This window comes from Zingiber officinale, chromosome 2A, assembly GCF_018446385.1.
Source record: "Zingiber officinale cultivar Zhangliang chromosome 2A, Zo_v1.1, whole genome shotgun sequence".
In the NCBI taxonomy this organism is placed as follows: Eukaryota; Viridiplantae; Streptophyta; class Magnoliopsida; order Zingiberales; family Zingiberaceae; genus Zingiber; species Zingiber officinale.
In genome coordinates this window covers 86,707,595-86,726,719 of record NC_055988.1, presented here as the reverse complement: position 1 = coordinate 86,726,719, position 19,125 = coordinate 86,707,595, and the positions used below count along the sequence as shown (strand labels likewise).

At 42.5% G+C, this 19,125-nt stretch overlaps 2 protein-coding genes across 2 annotated transcripts; one reads left to right on the top strand and one right to left on the bottom strand.

Moving 5' to 3' along the window:
• Positions 1-214: 214 nt before the first annotated feature.
• Positions 215-3,300, top strand: LOC122041422 (ubiquitin carboxyl-terminal hydrolase 21-like). The gene is made up of 9 exons (XM_042601096.1): positions 215-311; positions 405-476; positions 567-687; positions 781-891; positions 1,543-1,715; positions 1,795-2,130; positions 2,208-2,327; positions 2,396-2,789; positions 2,872-3,300. The coding sequence occupies exons 1-9, from the start codon at positions 270-272 to the stop codon at positions 3,225-3,227; spliced, it is 1,725 nt and encodes a 574-aa protein (XP_042457030.1). The 5' UTR covers positions 215-269; the 3' UTR covers positions 3,228-3,300.
• Positions 2,318-7,483, bottom strand: LOC122041423 (phosphoenolpyruvate carboxykinase (ATP)-like). Its single transcript, XM_042601097.1, has 11 exons — positions 7,291-7,483; positions 5,802-5,857; positions 5,318-5,442; positions 5,111-5,205; positions 4,828-5,033; positions 4,403-4,591; positions 4,107-4,316; positions 3,820-4,037; positions 3,647-3,727; positions 3,497-3,582; positions 2,318-3,236 (listed from the first exon to the last, which is right to left on the bottom strand). Exons 1-10 carry the CDS (start codon positions 7,402-7,404, stop codon positions 3,506-3,508), a joined length of 1,371 nt encoding a protein of 456 aa, XP_042457031.1. The 5' UTR covers positions 7,405-7,483; the 3' UTR covers positions 2,318-3,236; positions 3,497-3,505.
• Between the last annotated feature and the right edge of the window lie 11,642 nt (positions 7,484-19,125).

Here is a 19,125-nt window from a genome sequence, read left to right as displayed (position 1 = left end):
AATCTCATCCCTTTTTTGGTTCGCGAAGCAGATAATTTTGACTCAGTAACTAGCCAATCACGCATCGGGTAATTAACGGGTGTTTCAGAGTAAGTGCGGTTCATAATCGAGACTCGGTTCTAAAAATTTGGGCGCGGCGCCGCCTTCAATTTCGAAGCCCCGCCAAAAATCGTATGTATTCATAAGGGCAATTCGGCGGAATCCCGACACATTCAATCTCAATCTCGATCTCGATCCGCCTAGCTTCTTCCTCAAAACCCTCGCTTGGCATGGCCGCCGATCCTCTCCTCTCCGTCGATCCCCAAGTCGCGGTGAGTTCCAATTTCGATGCTTTCTCACTGTTTTTTTTCCCTTAGGTTTCACCCAATCGATGGCTCAATTGTTACCTCCTACCTCTTTCCAAGGCTCTCGATCCGGTGGTCGGACCAAGTTCGTGCGCTTCCCCTTCTCCGCTGAGTGACCCGCCCCGTTTTGTGGTGAGGTTTCGTCCTTGCAGTTTTATCAAGTATATTAGCTGCTTCTTGTTGATGAAGTTTCCATCTTGGGCGTGATATTGATCGGATCAGGGTGCTGGCCTCAAGAACTTGGGGAATACCTGCTTCCTCAATGCGGTTCTGCAGTGCCTCACGCATACGGTGCCGTTTGTGCAGAAGATTCTCAAGACGGATCACTCTCCTTGCTTCCGTGGTATGAGCCTGCGGATCGCCTTTTGGTTTGATGATTGCTCTCCCATTTGAACTCATCTCTAATACTAGTCCATCGCTGTTGTTGAACATGCAGCTGCAGATGGTGATTTCTGCTCATTCTGTGCTTTCAAACAACACCTCAGCAGTTGTTTGCTGCTCTCAGGATATGTTACTTCGCCTGTAAATTTTGCAGAAAATTTGAGCCGTATCCTCAAATTTTTATGAATTTATCTTTACATCAAGCATATCATCATACTTGGGATGCTATTATCTCTACAAGAACATTAGCTACTTAGATGACGTTCAACAACTTCTGACTTTGAATGTGGATTAGCTAGATTTATCTTTGATTCTTTAGTTAGTCATATGCAATCAAACTATAAGAATTTAATAGCTGATGTGTGGTCTGTATTGAATTTATCTATTCTTTTAGTCAGTATATTTGATCTACCTACCATCATCTAGGTGATATTTGCCACAGTTCATATTTCTATGCATTTCTCTAGATTTGTTATTGATGGAAAACAAATACTATTGGTTGAACAGCTTCTGATGTAGCAATAGCTCAAAGTTGCCATTGTTTTGAAGTAAACTAGCTTGATATAACTTCTCATGTCATGATGGAATTATTGTAGGCAATAAGTCTAGCAAGTTGATGTCAAATCTAGGTGTTTTTTCATTCATATTTAGTTTGTAATATGCAACTAAGATAGTAGTATTTGTCTTTGTCGATTTTGATTGAAATTGCTAGGATCTTCATCTTATATGCTATAGTACAAGTAAATAAAATGATTAGAATTTTTTATGAAGAGAGCAACCTAGTGAAACATGGAGTACTTAACCTTTTAATTTCTAGAGATATCACCTCATTTTCAATTAGGTCAGCAAGAAGATGCTCATGAATTCCTCCAATCATTGTTAGATAGTATCCATTCTTGCTGTCTTGGTAACAAATCTGACGATTGGAAGTCTTCTCTAGATAAAGATAGCTTTGTTACACAAGTATTCGGAGGATGTCTTAGAAGTCAGGTAATTCTATACTCTTTGCTAATATGGATATATGGATTTATGTTTGATTTGCATTATATGTTTTTTTTTCCCGTTTCAGCTACGTTGTTGTGGTTGTGGTCATCTTTCCGACACCTTTGAACCACTTCTTGATCTTAGCTTGGAGATCGATAACGCAGAAAGTGTTGTTGATGCGCTGGCATCCTTCACTAGGTTAGAGAAAATTGATGATTCTGAAATCAAATTAATTTGTGAAGGATGCAAGTCTCAAGTCACAATGGAGAAGCAGCTTAAGTTGAAGACAGCGCCAGAAGTTCTTGCACTACACTTGAAGAGATTTAAGAATGATGGAAATACATGCTACAAGATCTATGATTCGGTGAATTTTCCATTGGAGCTAGACTTGAGCTCATTCTTAAGTTGCCCTGTAGATGAGGTTTGTGTTAGTTGTGCTTATTACCAGTTGTGCTATTTATAAGAAAATGAAGTTCTCATCCTCAATGGCTAGTGCAGGTCCAGTTTAAGTATGATCTTTCTTCAGTTCTAGTGCATATTGGTTCACCATATTCTGGACATTACTATTGCTTCGTTCGCTCCTCTCCAAGCACATGGTATCAGATTGATGACCGCAAGGTGACTTTTACTATGTCGACCTTTTACAACAGGCATGATCATGGTTCTAACATTGCTGTTGTTTGTAGGTGACTAGAGTTGCTGAGGAGTATGTATTAGAACAAGAAGCCTACGTGCTCTTTTATGTTAAGCAAGGAACATCATGTTGGTTCTCAAGCTTCTTGGAAAGAGAGAGGAAACATATGGATAACACCAGTGACACTTCTCCAATATCTGTACTTGATCATCTTGAAAGGTATCATTCTTCTCCTACAAACAGTGAAGGTAGTTGCAGCAGTTCAAGAGAATCTCCTGAAGAGCAAGTTGAAATTCCCTCTGTCAAACCACAAGATAAGATACTTGAATGCAAGACGAATGGGGCTGAGAATTCTGTCAGTGATGATAATCGACCTCCATTACGATCAGCTGTGTGGTCCATATCTGTCCAGGATCTGGATGTTTTGTTTGAAGATGAAATCAAGGGTGTGTTTGCTCAACCATATTGATTTGTGCATTTATACGCTCCTTTTGCTCGCTTACAATTTCCATTCTTGTGATCCTGCAGAAGACGAGAAAGATGATTCGCCTCCTGCAGAGGAACTGAAGGTCGCTGCTAATAAAGAAAACCAACCTGTTCTGGAGTCTACAAACGATGATACTCAGGCGAACAAGGCATTTAACAGATTAGTAAGAGGCATGCCTAAATCTCGGAGGTCAGGCATCTTGGCTTGTCTTACTTCTCAGCATGGGTCATTCAGAAAGCGGTCTCTGAACCTGGGAGATTCCAGTGGCAGCAAGAGGACAAAGGTTCATGGCGTGCATGATGATGGATCTCAGCAAAAATCAAGAACAATGTCTCAGAGCCTTAGTCCGCGTTCTATTAGGAGAGGTTTGTTTATTGAAGGATCCAACATGAGCTGATTTGTATTTCTGTTGAAAATTACATATTGATGATTTTGTTAATATCGATAACATCTAGTTTGATGTTATGAATAGCTTGAGCTGGAGTACTTAGTGCTAAATATCAATGAGATTTAGCATGTGAAGTTAGCTACTGATTCTAGAATGGAAGAACTGAAAACATTGCTCTACATGTACACAACATTGTTTGAATCAAGTGACATCTTAATGACTATTCTGAGGAGAATATAGTGAGCAGATTCAGCAATGGAAAAGAGAAATTTTAGCACCTGTAACTTCTAGAAGTAGAATTCTTCAGGTAAGTTGATGAATTTTCCAGATAAAAAGCTTTTGTATTTCCTTTTGAGATCTCGAACTGCAGAAAACAACCTTTACCATTAATCAGACAAGATAAAAACAAAGGCACAGGGAACCCTCACCCTTAGAATCTGCAACATTAGTTTTGCTTTCAGGTAATTTGCTGCACAAAGTCGACTTCACCAGCTCCAGTAGTCTTTTGCCTAGGATCAATAAGAAAATTTAAATAGCATTAGCACATTTCACATTTCATCAACGTGTTGATAACAGAATGCTGCTACCGTCTCCATCTTACCAGTGATATGCCTTCCACCATCATTGGCATTGATCAAGTAGGAAGGGATTTCGCTTTCTTCCACCTGCAAGAAAAGTGCCTTGGCAAGCTCAAGTGGTTCAATAGGCGAGGGGGGCTTGAGGAATGCAGGCACAAACTTCCCATCTTGATACCCAGCCAAGAAGTGATAAGCAGCTTGACCTGATGACAAGTTTGATACTGCCGGGACAACACCAGTGCTGCGATTCAAATACTCATCAATGAGACTGAGACAAAAACATAACGAAAATAGGACTCGCTGACTTCACCTGTCAGCCATGACGATGACCAACGAAGTTGGCTTCTTTATCACATGAGATGCTGGGGAATGTGTGGTCTGGAAAAATGGTGCTGCCCCATGAAAAGATAGGATCACACCAGCATCACTGGATATTGCAACCTTATGGAGCTCTGAGCATCGCAGGAAGGTATCCTCTGGAGCAAACAGCAGAATCGTAGAATCACCGGATAATAGAAGTCTAACAAGGAAAAAAATAACATTGAATAAGAATAACCTTCTTCTATATACGAACTATGGCAATTATAACTATCGAGCAATAATAACCTGGCAGAAAGAGGCAGACCCCCTCTTGCAGATATTACAGGAGCAGCCAGAGCAAGTAGAGCAAATTTTGTTGTATTAGTATTAGCATATGCTCTACCACAAAGGATAACTGATGAACGCTCTACATCTGCGGCAGCAAATCCATTAGATGCTTGTGAACCAAACCCAAGAATGTCCCTAGCACTTGAACTGTCAGAAGAGCAAAAAAAATGAGTCAGTCGATGCACAAGATATAGTGAACGGACAGACCATGTGCATAGTCTAGGTTAAATTCATTTTCCCTTGTTCTAATATTATTAGACAAATAAACACTCGTAACTAAATGAGTACTTTGTACTAATCAACAAAATATCAATAACAACAAAATAGTCCTGCAATTTGTGAGTTTCTACATCATAAGGTACCTACACATCACCTCAAGTTACCTCATGGAGCTAGCAACGTAAACTGTCAATGGGCAAGAGTCATGTGAAATTGCACGGCTAGGTGTTTCCCACAGAATTTTAGATAATGACAACATTGCAGAGGGATTATCACTGATGATGCGGACTTTTGCATCACAATTAGAAGGTGAACCAATCACTCCATCTACAACAAAGATTTTTGAGACTGAAGAAATGTGACAAGTAACCTGGAAATGGGAAGAAATGGGATAGCAAGAATTAGCAAGAATCAGGGAAGAAACACACGACCGAATACAAAAGGCACCTGTTTCAAAAGTTTACTGAATTGAGCCTTAGAAATTTCGGGAGCTTCACCAAGAGTGTCTCCTCTCACATAAAGTGGAATTCCTGATAAATTGTCTAAAAAAATACATGTGATAAGCCATATTATCATGCATAGATCAAATTACGAAAAGTTCAAAGAAAAATAAGTTACAATGACTAAACCATCAAAGGAAGTTTGTATTATTACCTATTGAAGTTGCACCATGCTTAAGAAGCTCAGTCTTTTTCAAGTTGTGAAAGACTTTTTCCTTCACAATCACACCTCTCGCAGCGAGGGCCCCATTTAAACCGTAAGATACATCTAGGCTTTCACTATGGATGAAAAACAGCAAATGATATACCATGTTAACAACAGATATACAAAAAGACAAAGTTCTCCAAAAAAAACTATATGTGAACATAAAGACGTCAGTTAACTTTCAAGGATAGTATGTTTAACACTTCGACTCAGTTTTATAAAGTGATTAAGTAGTACCTATCATTAACATTACACATGTATATTCCTGTATATCTATTAGACTTATCCAGTTGAGAATTATATGGTAAAAAAATTCATCTGTATGTAAATTGTCTTGCGCCATCAAATTTATCTCACATATTTCTCCTCCTGAGATTGCAACACAGACGCCAAGCATTTTGAACATTCTCCAAGACCAAATAGTAGAGTTTACCTGGGAGATGCTGTTGTTTCTTTATCCTCATCAGTCAAAGGTGCCGAAATTGTATGCTGAACAACCCGCAGCAACAAAAACACAAAAATATTAATTAAATGACAAACTTTCCAACTCTCAAAAACTCAATTGCATGTATACCCAAGAGCATGAGAACATTAAAAGTTCATGGACATTTCTTATATAAGTTATAAGCAAAGATCAGCAAACACTGTTAATCATGTAATATAAAAGTTCAGAAAAAAGAAGTTGGATTAGGAAACTACTATCTGTGGTTGGAACCTTTAAGATCAATCAATTATATTCGTTTTTGTGCTATTATCATAAGAAGACATAAATATTGTTATCAAAACAGTCATTTTAAAACCTAAAAGCCGCTATCTTTTCATTGTGCTATTGTTTTGAATACAGATAATATAACAAAAAACAGCACCCTGTCATGATTCATATAAGCTTTCCCGTGAGTTTATTTTTACACAAAAATAGAAAGAAAAAAAGTTAAAGATAGAAGTTTCAGGTATCAGATTTTACTTTAAGAATCTTATCTCATTTACCATCACAAATATATATCACAAAACGAATTCTACATTTAAAATTACTTAAGAATATTAAATCCATTAAAAGTCAATATTTATCAACATTTGCGGAGACTAATAATTTTTACTGATTCTAAAAAATGTGTTGAATTATTTGGTAATATTAAAATTTTAATTACTGTAACTCCAACTTACAAGTTACTCAAGCATTCCAGTTCATTGAAACAAAATCACTCAAAAAAATAAGCATATTTAGGGTTGTAAACAAGCCAAGCCGAGCCGAGCTTTGTGATGTTCAAGCTTGTTTCATAAAGTAACTGAGTCAAGCCGAGCCAAGCTTAAAATGAACCAAGCCATTAAAATAACTGTTCAAGCTTGGTTTGGTTTCTTTTTTATGATCTTGAGCATGGTTTGAGCTTAACTTGAACTTGATTTGTTTAGATATTATCAAGCTCTCAATTCAAGCTTGTTTGATTGATTAAAACTTTTACATTTTAAGCTTGTTTGATTAATTTTTGAGCTTGATAATACAAATTTGTTTGCTCATTTTGAAAGTTTCTTTATTTATTTAACAAGTTGATAAGAATTTTTATTGATGAACATGATTCATGAGCTGAACACACATGTATTCAAGCGTATTCGTTTAGTTAAACGAGTTGTTCGAGCGTGTTCATTTAATTGATCTTGTGTATACTGAATGAACATAAACAAACTCTTACCAAGTCGAACACTAAACTTATTCACAAACGTTCAGTTCAACCCTACTGAAAATGGACAAAAGAGAATAGAAAATCCAAGATAAACATAATTAGTAGGCTCATGTCCAGAATCGAGATTCAAACTAAGAACAGCTCCATGGGAAGTTCAGGGATTCAACACAAAAACATCCAAAACCCTAATTTTATTGCACAACAAACAGAATAAATAACGAAGATGAGGTAGCGGGCACTGACGGCTCTAGTAAGAGAGAGGGCGAGGCGGAGAACGAGATAACTAGCGGTGGTCGAAGGCGGCGATGAGGAGGCGAAGGCGAAGCGGCAGAGAAGCCTCGAGACCACGTTCTGCATCAGCGAGTCGAGCTTGCTCCACGGGAAAACGGAGGCGAGGAGGAAAAGCCAAAAAATAGAGATGGCAAACGGCTGGGCCGCCAGCGAATACACAATGGTCCGACTCGGTTTGTGCTAAACTTAAAATGGTCCGACCGAACCAGCCCGGATTGAGCTGTGCTCGACATGGTCCAATAAGGGTCAAACCTTAAGCACAGGTCAATACACAATGGATCACGCTTGGCACGCAAACCTATTTGATAACTTTGAAGGCATGAAATGCCGAAGGGAAGCAAGTACAAGGTCTTGTTTCTTATTTTTTTTTTTTAAAAAAAACGTATATTATTTTTTTTTGAAAATAATTTTTAAACAATTTTTTATTATGTCATAAGATAAGATAAGATGATATTTTCTTTTCTAGAAAATAATATTTTTTTATTTTCTTAAAAAATAAAAATAAAAAATTTACAAACCAAATACTGTATTTCAAAAAGGAAAAACATTAGCAACTTATTTCTAAACCAGAGTAAAATTTAAAAATATCAATATTTCCTCTAGTATAGTGACAAATAATGTAAAATATCGAAAATAGGCGAATATTAATAAGGGAATTTTTGGATATTTTTCGGAAATTTTTCGGAGCTCGTACGGACGAGTTAACGGGGATAAAAATAGGGCCGGGGAAAGCCTGTTTAGGCTACCCATTTAAGTGAGGAAAAGTTTAGGGTGCGTTTGGTTTGCACCGTTTTCATTTTCATTTTCTGAAAAAATACGCGTTTTCTAGAAAACAGAAAACGACTTTTTGTCATTTTCTGTTTTTCTAGAAAACGATAGCCAATTTTTTAGAAAACGCGCGCGGAAAACCAAACCAAACACCGTTTTTCAGAAAACGCGCGTTTTCCAGAAAATGAAAATGGAAAATGCACGTACCAAACGCCCCCTTACTTTTTCCTTTATTTTTCTTTTATTTCTTTTCTTTATTTCTTTTTCTTCTTTCCTCCGTTTTCTCTTCCTCGCCGAACCCACGCGCGCTCGACTCCTTCCCCGTGCCCTAACCGGCGCCGCACAAGTGGTTCTCCTTTTATTCCTCTCTTCTCTCGATTCTCTTCCCTAGTCACATTTCGCCGCACACCCGATCCCTTTCTCTCATTCCTGTGCCCTAGCCAGCCTCGACGTCGTGCCCTAGCAAGCATCGACGCCACTGTCGGCACCGGTTTTTTCCAGCGTTGGTCGTCGTCGCCGTGCCCTAGCACCGTCGTCGACCCATCTCCTCACCTCTTATCGCCGCCCACCAGGTTTGACTTACCACAGATTGTAGCTTTACCCTAGTGTCGGCCAGTCGAACCTTAGTTGCCTCGACGCTGATCGCCACTGAGAGACCACCGGCGGCAACTTTTTCTTTCTGCTCTAGCTCAGGTATCTTTTCTTCTTACCGTGCCCTAGTTGTGGATTTTGGCCATTTGAGCTCTATGTGGTGTTGATTTAGGAGTTTTTGGTGTCCGAAGGTAGAAGATTAGCTAGATTACAGCTACCACGACACTGTGGGCTGGAGTTTTCCTTCGCCAGATTGTTCATCATCTCCGACCAGTGGAGAGAAAGAGGTAGGATGAATAGATGTATATGGAATTAGGTTGTCTTGTTGATTCTGGATTTACTTTTCTTGATGCTGGTCAGCGAAGTGTCCAATAAGGAGGTTGGACTCTATGGAGGGTTTTGGTTCTGGCAGTTGTTCCCCTAGCAGCCCATCTTCTTATCAATAGCAACACTTCTTGCTATGAATCAACAAACAGGGTTGTGATTTGAGGTAAGGTGTATAATTTGTTCTGGTCTTAGGAGCATACTTGGGAGAAATCAAGTTTATTTAGGTTTAGACCTAAAGCAAGTTGATTATGTGATGTTGATTAGGGTTCTTGATTTAATAGGAATTTGATTTAGCTACTGAATATATATAGTAATTAGCTAAATCCGGATATGTTTGATACCACAGGATTTTTGACGCGAGACGAGCATCTCGATGTCGGATTTGGACATTTCTATTGGAGGCGGGTACTTTTGACTTTATATCTTTGATATGCATAGTAGTGAATTTAACAAGTAGCAATAATTATGTTCTCTTATTTGTTTTGGTTAATCACTACCCGATACCTGTTACATGATTGGTTGACTGCTTGTTTTGCATCTCATGTATTCATTACCTGTTGATACATGCTTATAGAGGTAGTGATAAACCATGCTTTACCATGTTCAGGACCTAGGTTGTATACCTTATCTGATCTGTGTACCGTTGTTTAATTCATTGACTTATGGTGCACCTTATGTATGTATATGGATTAGTTCAGGATATTTCGTGGTTGTTGACATGCACCATTTGCATGATTGCATGCTGTGCGATAGTCCGCTCCATTTTTGTTGAGCACATCGCCAGTTACATGGATCTGCACACACCACCACTCATGGGTTAGTGGTTGATTCAGGCAGTGTGTGTTGCAGCAGGGACTTTGTTTGGCTCCGTTGGTCTGCTCATGGGTAGCGTGATGCAACGTGTTAGCCGACAGGGATTCCTCCCCGTCATCGTGTACGGGGAGTTGAGAGCATTGCGCTCCCCCATTTATGATTTAGGGTAGGAGGATAGGTGTACTCCGACAGTATCCCGTTCACTCGGTCACTCATCAGGAGTAGTGACGACAGAGTGCACGGTTGTCACAGCCCTACCCACTCGGCCTCACTATTGTGTGAGATGATCGACTGGCATCAGGGGTGACCAGGACGCATCATTGGCATCATATGCATAATACATTTATTGCTTGTGTTTGTGTTTGCTGCATTTATATGCTGCATATTGTTTGGATACCTATGTTTGACATGCATACAGGATTTCTATACCACTCGAACTGTTTGTCCTTATACCCAGGTCCTGGTTAGTACAGTTTCTCTCCTGTTACTTCAGTTGCATTCCATCCTTTTATATCAGGAGACTGTACGCATGATTAGTGCTAGATGTTATTTCCCTACTTTGCATATCAATTGTACCTGCTGAGCGTTGGACTCACCCCGCCTCCACTGTTGTTATTTTTCAAGTTGATGCTGTTAGGAGAGAGTTCTAGTTGCTAGTCCCTACAGACCTCGAGGATATTATTGGTATTTTGATTTTCTTACATAGACTATGCTAAATTTGTTTTGTTTGATGGTATGGATATGATATGGATTTTGTAATGTCGATGGATTTGGTTTGGTTTTGCTTTTACTACATGCCTGCCTAGACGGCAGAAGAGGTAAATTGATCTTATCGTCGGATTTGTGTTTTATGAGTGTAGTTGAGTAGGGTGGATTTTGAGTCTTCTTATCATTGCTTATTAAACTACGTGGAATGTCTGTGTGTTGTATTTTATTTTCTGTTATTATTCCAACCGCATGTGGCTGAGGTATATGGAGATGTAAAAAGTTCCAGATTGTCCGCCGTACAGGGGAGATGCTGCCGAAATTTCTTCGGACAGGGACTCCTCCGGGGCGAGACAATTTATTTGGTATCAGAGCCAAGTTTGCGAGTCAAACTGGGCATTTTCGAATTTTCATTATGGTTATGTTTCGGATTTCCATTTCGGATTTATATGAATTTCCGGCGATTTTCTCGTTCGGAATTTTGAGGTCAAATTGGGGACTGGACAGCGACGGAACATCTCTAAATGACAAATAGGTATGATGTTATTTTATGTTTGTTATATTGGTAGTAATATCTGTAATATAACTTAACAGATATGAGGAGATCTACGCGTATTGCGGCGAGACGTGGTGCTGGACGACCACGTACGAGGACCACGGGATCTCTGGATATGCCAGAGATGCCTACTGTTGATGAGCCTGTCAGTCAGGGACAGACTCAGCATACTACGAGCGCGTCGGGCTCTCAGACCCCGACGACACCTATAGAGGTACCTACCTCGGTTATGCCGAGTGTACCTATCCCTACTGTAGTTTCGGTACCATCAGGGGTACCATTGGCGTACCCAACATCTGCTCTAGCGCAGCCTACGGCGTACCCGGCACCACCGCCACCTAGACCTACAGTGTACCCGACACCAGTGGCACCTGTGCCCCCAGTGCCTACAGTAGCAGTAGCTGCTCCACATTCGGTACCATTACCTACTGTACCTCCAGCTACGACCACTTTTGTTCACCCAACAGTACCATCGATGGCTTATGCTCCAGTTTATACAGCAGCACCGGGAGTTCCTCCTCCAGTTTATTCATCAATACCACCTGTAGCACCAGTTTCAGTGGTTCCGCCAGTTCCTGCAGCCGTCTCGACACACCTCACTGACATTGCCGCGGCACGAGCTAGGATTCTAGTATTAGCAGAGTCGATGAAGACTCGATTCACACTCTTCCGAGGAGACCTTGATCCGAGTATGACCCTGTTATGGATAGAGACTATGGAGCAGACCTTCTTCTATATGGCTTGCTCCGAGTGGGAGAAAGCAGAGCTGGCTGCTTTCCATTTACGGGATGAGGCTAACGCCTGGTGGATTACACAGCGTTCCATCATCGGCGAGCGGAACGTTACTTGGGCCAGCTTCAGAGAGGCTTTTGAAAGCTTTTTTTTTTCACTATCATATCAGATGGCTCATGGCGAGTTTCATGAGTGCGTCGAGAACAATCGCCGGTGAGAGTATATCTGAATTCAACGATTGGCTAAGTTTTGTCCACGTTAGTTGCGGAGGCGGATCTCGCATGATCACGATTTATCTGAGGCGGATGGTTATCTGCAAATTGCAGCTTGCCGTTTAGGGATCGTATCTTACTACGATGCATTGGATCGAGATTTGATGATAGAGTTAGCTCAGAAGAGCATTCCGGACGGAAGAGGAAGCATCTGGTCGAGCATCCGGATCCAGCGGACACCGTGACGGGCAGCGAGTAGTTGCGATCGGTCGGTCGGTACAGGGTATCTCGTAGGCCTCGGAAGTCGGGCGGTCTTCTTGAGGCGTTCCGGTTTTTCAGTGAGCAAGCAACCACCTTCAGTGATACTCCTTTGTTGGATGTGGGTCGAGATCACCTTACCCAGCTTGCTCTGGGGCCAGTCGGTTGCTTTTATTGCACAGGCCTGAGCCGAGATTGTCGGTGAAGGCTCGGCCTGCAGTTTCGGAGGTCGGTCATAGGGGACAGTCTAGTCAGTCCGGGGCATATCGAGGAGGGCAGAAAGCCCAATCTTCACATCGTCAGCAGGGGATAGCTTCACATGCAGCAGCAACATTTGGCATGCTTGGACAGGAGTACTCCAGTGCTTCCATAGCACCCCAGAGTTCTGTTCTAGGACCTTATTATCCGACGCAGGGGCAGTATCAGATGCAGCCTCAGCCTCTAGGCCAGTACCAGACTCAGTCCCAGTCATCGGCACAGTATCAGTCACCGTCCTCTCAATCTTCTCTGGCACATTATCCAGCACCGCCTCAGTGGCAGGCTTCTGCCCAACCGCAGTAGCTGCTGGCAGCTTTACCACCTCCTCCTCCGCCAGAGACTGGACGTGTTCATGCGATTACCAGAGAGGATGCGCAGTGAGCCGACGGATCCGTTTTCCGCGATACGATTTCCATTTATGCATTTTCCGCTGATATATTGATTGATACTGGTAGCTCGCATTCTTTTATATCCCGTACCTTTATGCGGGAGATTGGTAGATTACCTACTTTTAGACTGCAGCGATTGACCGTCTCCCTACCGTCCGGTGATACTTTAGACGTCACCCAAGAGATCAGAGGTTGCCCGTTAGACTTTGGCAACATGATACTTACGGTAGATCTTCTAGTATTGGAGATGGTCGAGTTTGATATCATTCTTGGCATGGATTGACTGTCAGTATATCATGCTACTGTTGATTGCCAGGCGAGGGTGGTCACCTTCCGGCCTCCGAACCAACCCTTGTGGAGTTTCACTAGCATCAGAGATGACGGCATCTCGATTATTTTGGCGATTCAGACGCAGAAGCTGTTGTCTCACGGTTGTCACGGTTTCCTATTATCTCTGATTAGTACTGAAGATAGCAATAGTTCGCAGCTCTCCGACATTCCTGTAGTCCGTAAGTATCCAGATGTATTTCCTGAGGAGCTACCTGGTTTGCCTCCCAGAAGGCCAGTGGAGTTCGCTATTGAGCTGATTCCAGGAACCACGTCGACATCGAAAGCTCCATATCGTATGACACCAAAAGAGTTGAACGAGCTGAAGGTTCAACTCCAGGAGCTTTTGGATAGGGGATTTATACGCCCTAGTGTTTCACTATGGGGTTCGCCAGTTCTGTTTGTCAAGAAAAAAGACGGGACTATTAGGTTATGTATTGACTACATACAGCTGAATGCAGTTACCATTAGAAATAAATATCCTTTACCACGGATCGAGGATTTGTTTGATCAGCTCAAAGGTACATCAGTGTATTCTAAGATTGATCTGCGATCCGGATATCATCAGTTGAGGGTCAGAGACTCAAATATCCAGAAGACAGCTTTCCGTACGAGATACGATCATTATGAGTTTTTGGTAATGCCATTTGGGCTTACCAATGCTCTAACGATGTTTATGGACTTGATGAACCGCATCTTTCTAGAGTATCTGGACCAGTTTGTTATCGTTTTCATCGATGATATATTGGTCTACTCTCGTTCCGAGGAGGAGCATGCACAGCATCTTTGTACAGTCTTGGAGACTCTTCGACGGCATCAGTTGTACGCGAAGTTCAGCAAGTGTGCATTCTGGTTATCTTCAGTCGGTTTTCTGGGACACGTGGTTTCTAGCAGAGGTATTTCAGTTGACCCTCAGAAGATCGAGGCTGTCACCAGTTGGGAGCAGCCTAAATCAGTACAGGAGATCCGCAGTTTTCTGGGACTAGCAGGATATTACCGATGTTTTGTCAAGGGTTTCTCGCGTATTGCTATGCCGCTGACACGCCTTACCAGGAAGGGCGTGAAGTTCATGTGGTCCAGCTTTCAGGAGCTGAAGCGGAGATTAGTGTCGGCTCCAGTTTTGGTTTTACCTTATGGAGAAGACGGATTTGTACTCTACACCGACGCGTCTCTTCAGGGTTTGGGCGCTGTTCTGATGCAGCATGGTAGAGTAGTCTCTTATGCTTCTCGTCAGCTGAAGGAGCATGGGAAGAACTACCCAGTTCATGACTTGGAGTTAGCTGCCATCATTTTTACTCTGAAGCTTTGGCGGCATCATTTATACGGTATTACATTTGAGATTCTCACTAATCATAAGAGTCTCAAATACATTTTTACTCAGAAGGAGCTTAATCTCCGACAGATGATATGGATGGAGTTCCTGAAGAATTACGATTGTACCATTAGCTATCACCCGGGGAAAGCTAATGTGGTTGCCGATGCACTCAGCAGGAAGTCCAGAGGGACTTTGGCTTGCCACCGAGTTTCAGTTACAGACTTGGTTCAGGGTTTCTCTGAGTTAGATCTTGAGGAGCAGGGACCGACAGAGCAGGGTATTCTGGTTACCATGGTTGCTCAGTCGTCGATCAGGACGAGGATCCGAGAGGCCCAGGCTGGTGATCAGCATTTGCAGTTCATTAGCAGTCAGATAGCTTCCGGGTAGCAGACCGAGTTTACACGCGACGAGGAGGGTATTATATACTTCCGAGGCAGATTATGCGTACCTCAGTCTCATCCGGTCTTACAGGAGCTACTCCAGGAGGCACACCGTTCTCGATTTGCGATCCATCCAGGCGGGATCCATATGTATCGAGACTTGAGGTGTTCCTATTGGTGGAACGGCATGAAGAAAGACATCGCGAATTTCATAGCTAGATGTCTTGTTTGTCAGCAGGTGAAGGCTGAGCACCAGAGACCTGCAGGATTACTTCAGCGGATTCCTATTCCTGAGTGGAAGTGGGATCACATTACCATGGACTTTGTGGTGGGTTTGTCGAGGACACGATGAGGTCATGACGCGATTTGGGTAATCGTTGATCGATTAACCAAATCTGCGCATTTCTTAGCGATTCGGAGAACTGATTCCCTGGATCGATTGGCAGATCTATATTGCCGAGAGATCATCCGACTACATGGTGTTCCGTTGAGTATCATTTCGGATAGAGATCCACGGTTCACGTCTCGTTTCTGGCAGAGTCTGCAGCAGGCCTTGGGCACACAATTCCGTTTTAGTACAGCTTTCCATCCACAGACAGATGGACAGTCAGAGCGGACCATTCAGATTTTAGAGGATCTGCTGAAGTCATGTGTTATGGATTTCAGAGGCAGTTGGGAGGATCATCTGCCGTTAGTAGAGTATGCTTACAACAACAGCTTTCATTCAGCTATCCAGATGGCACCGTTTGAGGCGTTGTATGGTAGACCTTGTCGGACACCCGTCCTCTGGGATGAGGTTGGAGAGACCCAGTTGTTGGGACCTCATAGAGTTCAGCAGGATGCAGAGTTGGTCCGTACTATCAGACGGAGGATGTCAGAGGTGCAGGACGGCCAGAAGAGTTATGCTAATCGGAGACGCAGACTACTAGAGTTCTCTGTTGGCGACCATGTATTTCTACGAGTTTCATCCACAAAAGGGGTGAAGAGATTGGGCCTCAGAGGTAAGTTAGCTTCGCGGTACATTGGCCCTTTCGAGATCTTGGAGAGGATCGGAGCGGTAGCTTACCGACTAGCACTACCACCGTCTCTGTCAGGCGTTCACGATGTATTCCACGTATCGATGCTGAGGAGATACGTACATGATCCGACACATGTGCTGGCAGATATCCCAGTTCCAGTTCAGCCTGACATTACTTATGAGGAGGTTCTGGTACAGGTTCTCAACCGGAAAGAGCGTCAGTTGCGGAACAAGACTATCCGGCTGGTTAAAGTCGGATGGCAACATCATTCGGACGAGGAGGCTACTTGGGAGCTCGAGGATACTATCCGAGCTCGATATCCCCATCTTTTTACGTGAGGTATGTGATTCAGTTTACCGTTCAGCATTTATACTCTATATCTGTTGTTAGTACTTGCTGATGGTAGATAACGAAATTTGAGAACCAAATTTTTATTAGTGGGGGAGAATGTAAAATACTGAAAATAGGTGAATATTAATAAGGGAATTTTCCGGAATTTTTGGATATTTTTCGGGAATTTTTCGGAGCTCGTACGGACGAGTTAACGGGGATAAAAATAGGGCCCGGGAAAGCCGGTTTAGGCTACCCATTTAAGTGAGGAAAAATTTACTTTTTCCTTTAATTTTATTTTATTTCTTTTCTTTATTTCTTTTTCTTCTTTCCTCTGTTTTCTCTTCCTCGCCGAACCCACGCGCTCTCGACTCCTTCCCCGTGCCCTAACCGGCGCCGCACGAGCGGTTCTCCTTTTATTCCTCTCTTCTCCTGATTCTCTGCCCTAGTCACATTTCGCCGCACACCCGATCCCTTTCTCTCATTCCTGTGCCCTAGCCAGCCTCGACGCCGTGCCCTAGCAAGCATCGACGCCACTGTCGGCACCGGTTTTTTCCAGCGTCGGCCGCCGTCGCCGTGCCCTAGCACCGCCGCCGACCCATCTCCTCACCTCTTATCGCCGACCACCAGGTTTAACTTACCACAGATTGTAGCTTTACCCTAGCGCCGGCCAGTCGAACCTTAGTTGCCTCGACGCTGATCGCCACAGAGAGACCACCGGCGGCAACTTTTTCTTTCTGCTCTAGCTCAGGTATCTTTTCTTCTTACTGTGCCCTAGTTGTGGATTTTGGGCATTTGAGCTCTGTGTGGTGTTGATTTAGGAGTTTTTGGTGTCCGAAGGTAGAAGATTAGCTAGATTACAGCCACCACGACACTGTGGGCTGGAGTTTTCCTTCGCCAGATTGTTCATCATCTCCGACCAATAGAGAGAAAGAGGTAGAATGAATAGATGTATATGGAATTAGGTTGTCTTGTTGATTCTGGATTTACTTTTCTTGATGCTGGTCAGCGAAGTGTCCAATAAGGAGGTTGGACTCTGTGGAGGGTTTTGGTTCTGGCAGCTATTCCCCTAGCAGCCCATCTTCTTATCAACAGCAACACTTCCTGTTGTGAATCAACAAACAGGGCTGTGATTTGAGGTAAGGTGTATAATTTGTTCTGGTCTTAGGAGCATACTTGGGAGAAATCAAGTTTATTTAGGTTTAGACCTAAAGCAAGTTGATTATGTGATGTTGATTAGGGTTCTTGATTTAATAGGAATTTGATTTAGCTATTGAATATATATAGTAATTAGCTAAATCCGGATATGTTTGATACCACAGGATTTTTGATGCGAGACGAGCATCTCAATGTCGGATTTGGACATTCCTATTGGAGGCTGGTACTTTTGACTTTATGTCTTTGATATGCATAGTAGTGAATTTAACAAGTAGCAATAATTATGTTCTCTTATTTGTTTCAGTTAATCACTATCCGATACATGTTACATTATTGGTTGATTGCTTGTTTTGCATCTCATGTATTCCTTACCTGTTGATACATCCTTATAGAGGTAGTGATAAACCATGCTTCACCATGTTCAGGACCTAGGTTGTATACCTTATCTGATCTGTGTACCGTTGTTTAATTCATTGACTTATGGTGCACCTTATGTATGTATATGGATTAGTTTAGGATATTTTGTGGTTGTTGACATGCACCATTTGCATGATTGCATGCTGTGCGATAGTCCGCTCCATTATTGTTGAGCACATCGCCAGTTACATGGATCTGCACACACCACAACTCATGGGTTAGTGGTCGATTCAGGCAGTGTGTGTTGCAGCAGAGACTTTGTTTGGCTCTGTTGGTCCGCTCATGGGTAGCGTGATGCAACGTGTTAGCCGACAGGGATTCCTCCCCGTCATCGTGTACCGGGAGTTGAGAGCATTGCACTCCCTCATTTATGATTTGGGGTAGGAGGATAGGTGTACTCCGACAGCATCCCGTTCACTCGGTCACTCATCAGGAGTAGTGACGACAAAGTGCACGATTGTCACAGCCCTACCCACTCGGCCTCACTATTGTGTGAGATGATCGACTGGCATCAGGGGTGACCAGGACGCATCATTGGCATCATATGCATGATGCATTTATTGCTTGTGTTTGTGTTTGCTGCATTTATATGCTGCATATTATTTGGATACCTATGTTTGACATGCATACAGGGTTTCTATACCACTCGGACTGTTTGTCCTTATACCCAGGTCCTGGTTAGTACAGTTTCTCTCCTGTTTACTTCAGTTGCATTCCATCCTTTTATATCAGGAGACTGTACGCATGATTAGTGCTAGATGTTATTTCCCTACTTTGCATATCAGTTGTACCTGCTGAGCGTTGGACTCACCCCGCCTCCACTGTTGTTATTTTTCAAGTTGATGCTGTTAGGAGAGAGTTCTAGTTGCTAGTCCCTACAGACCTCGAGGATATTATTGGTATTTTGATTTTCTTACATAGACTATGCTAAATTTGTTTTGTTTGATGGTATGGATATGATATGGATTTTGTAATGTCGATGGATTTGGTTTGGTTTTGCTTTTACTACATGCCTGCCTAGACGGCAGAAGAGGTAAATTGATCTTATCGTCGGATTTATGTTTTATGAGTGTAGTTGAGTAGGGTGGATTTTGAGTCTTCTTATCATTGCTTATTAAACTGCGTGGAATGTCTGTGTGTTGTATTTTATTTTTTGTTATTATTCCAGCTGCATGTGGCTGAGGTATATGGAGATGTAGAAAGTTTCAGATTGTCCGCCGTACAGGGGAGAT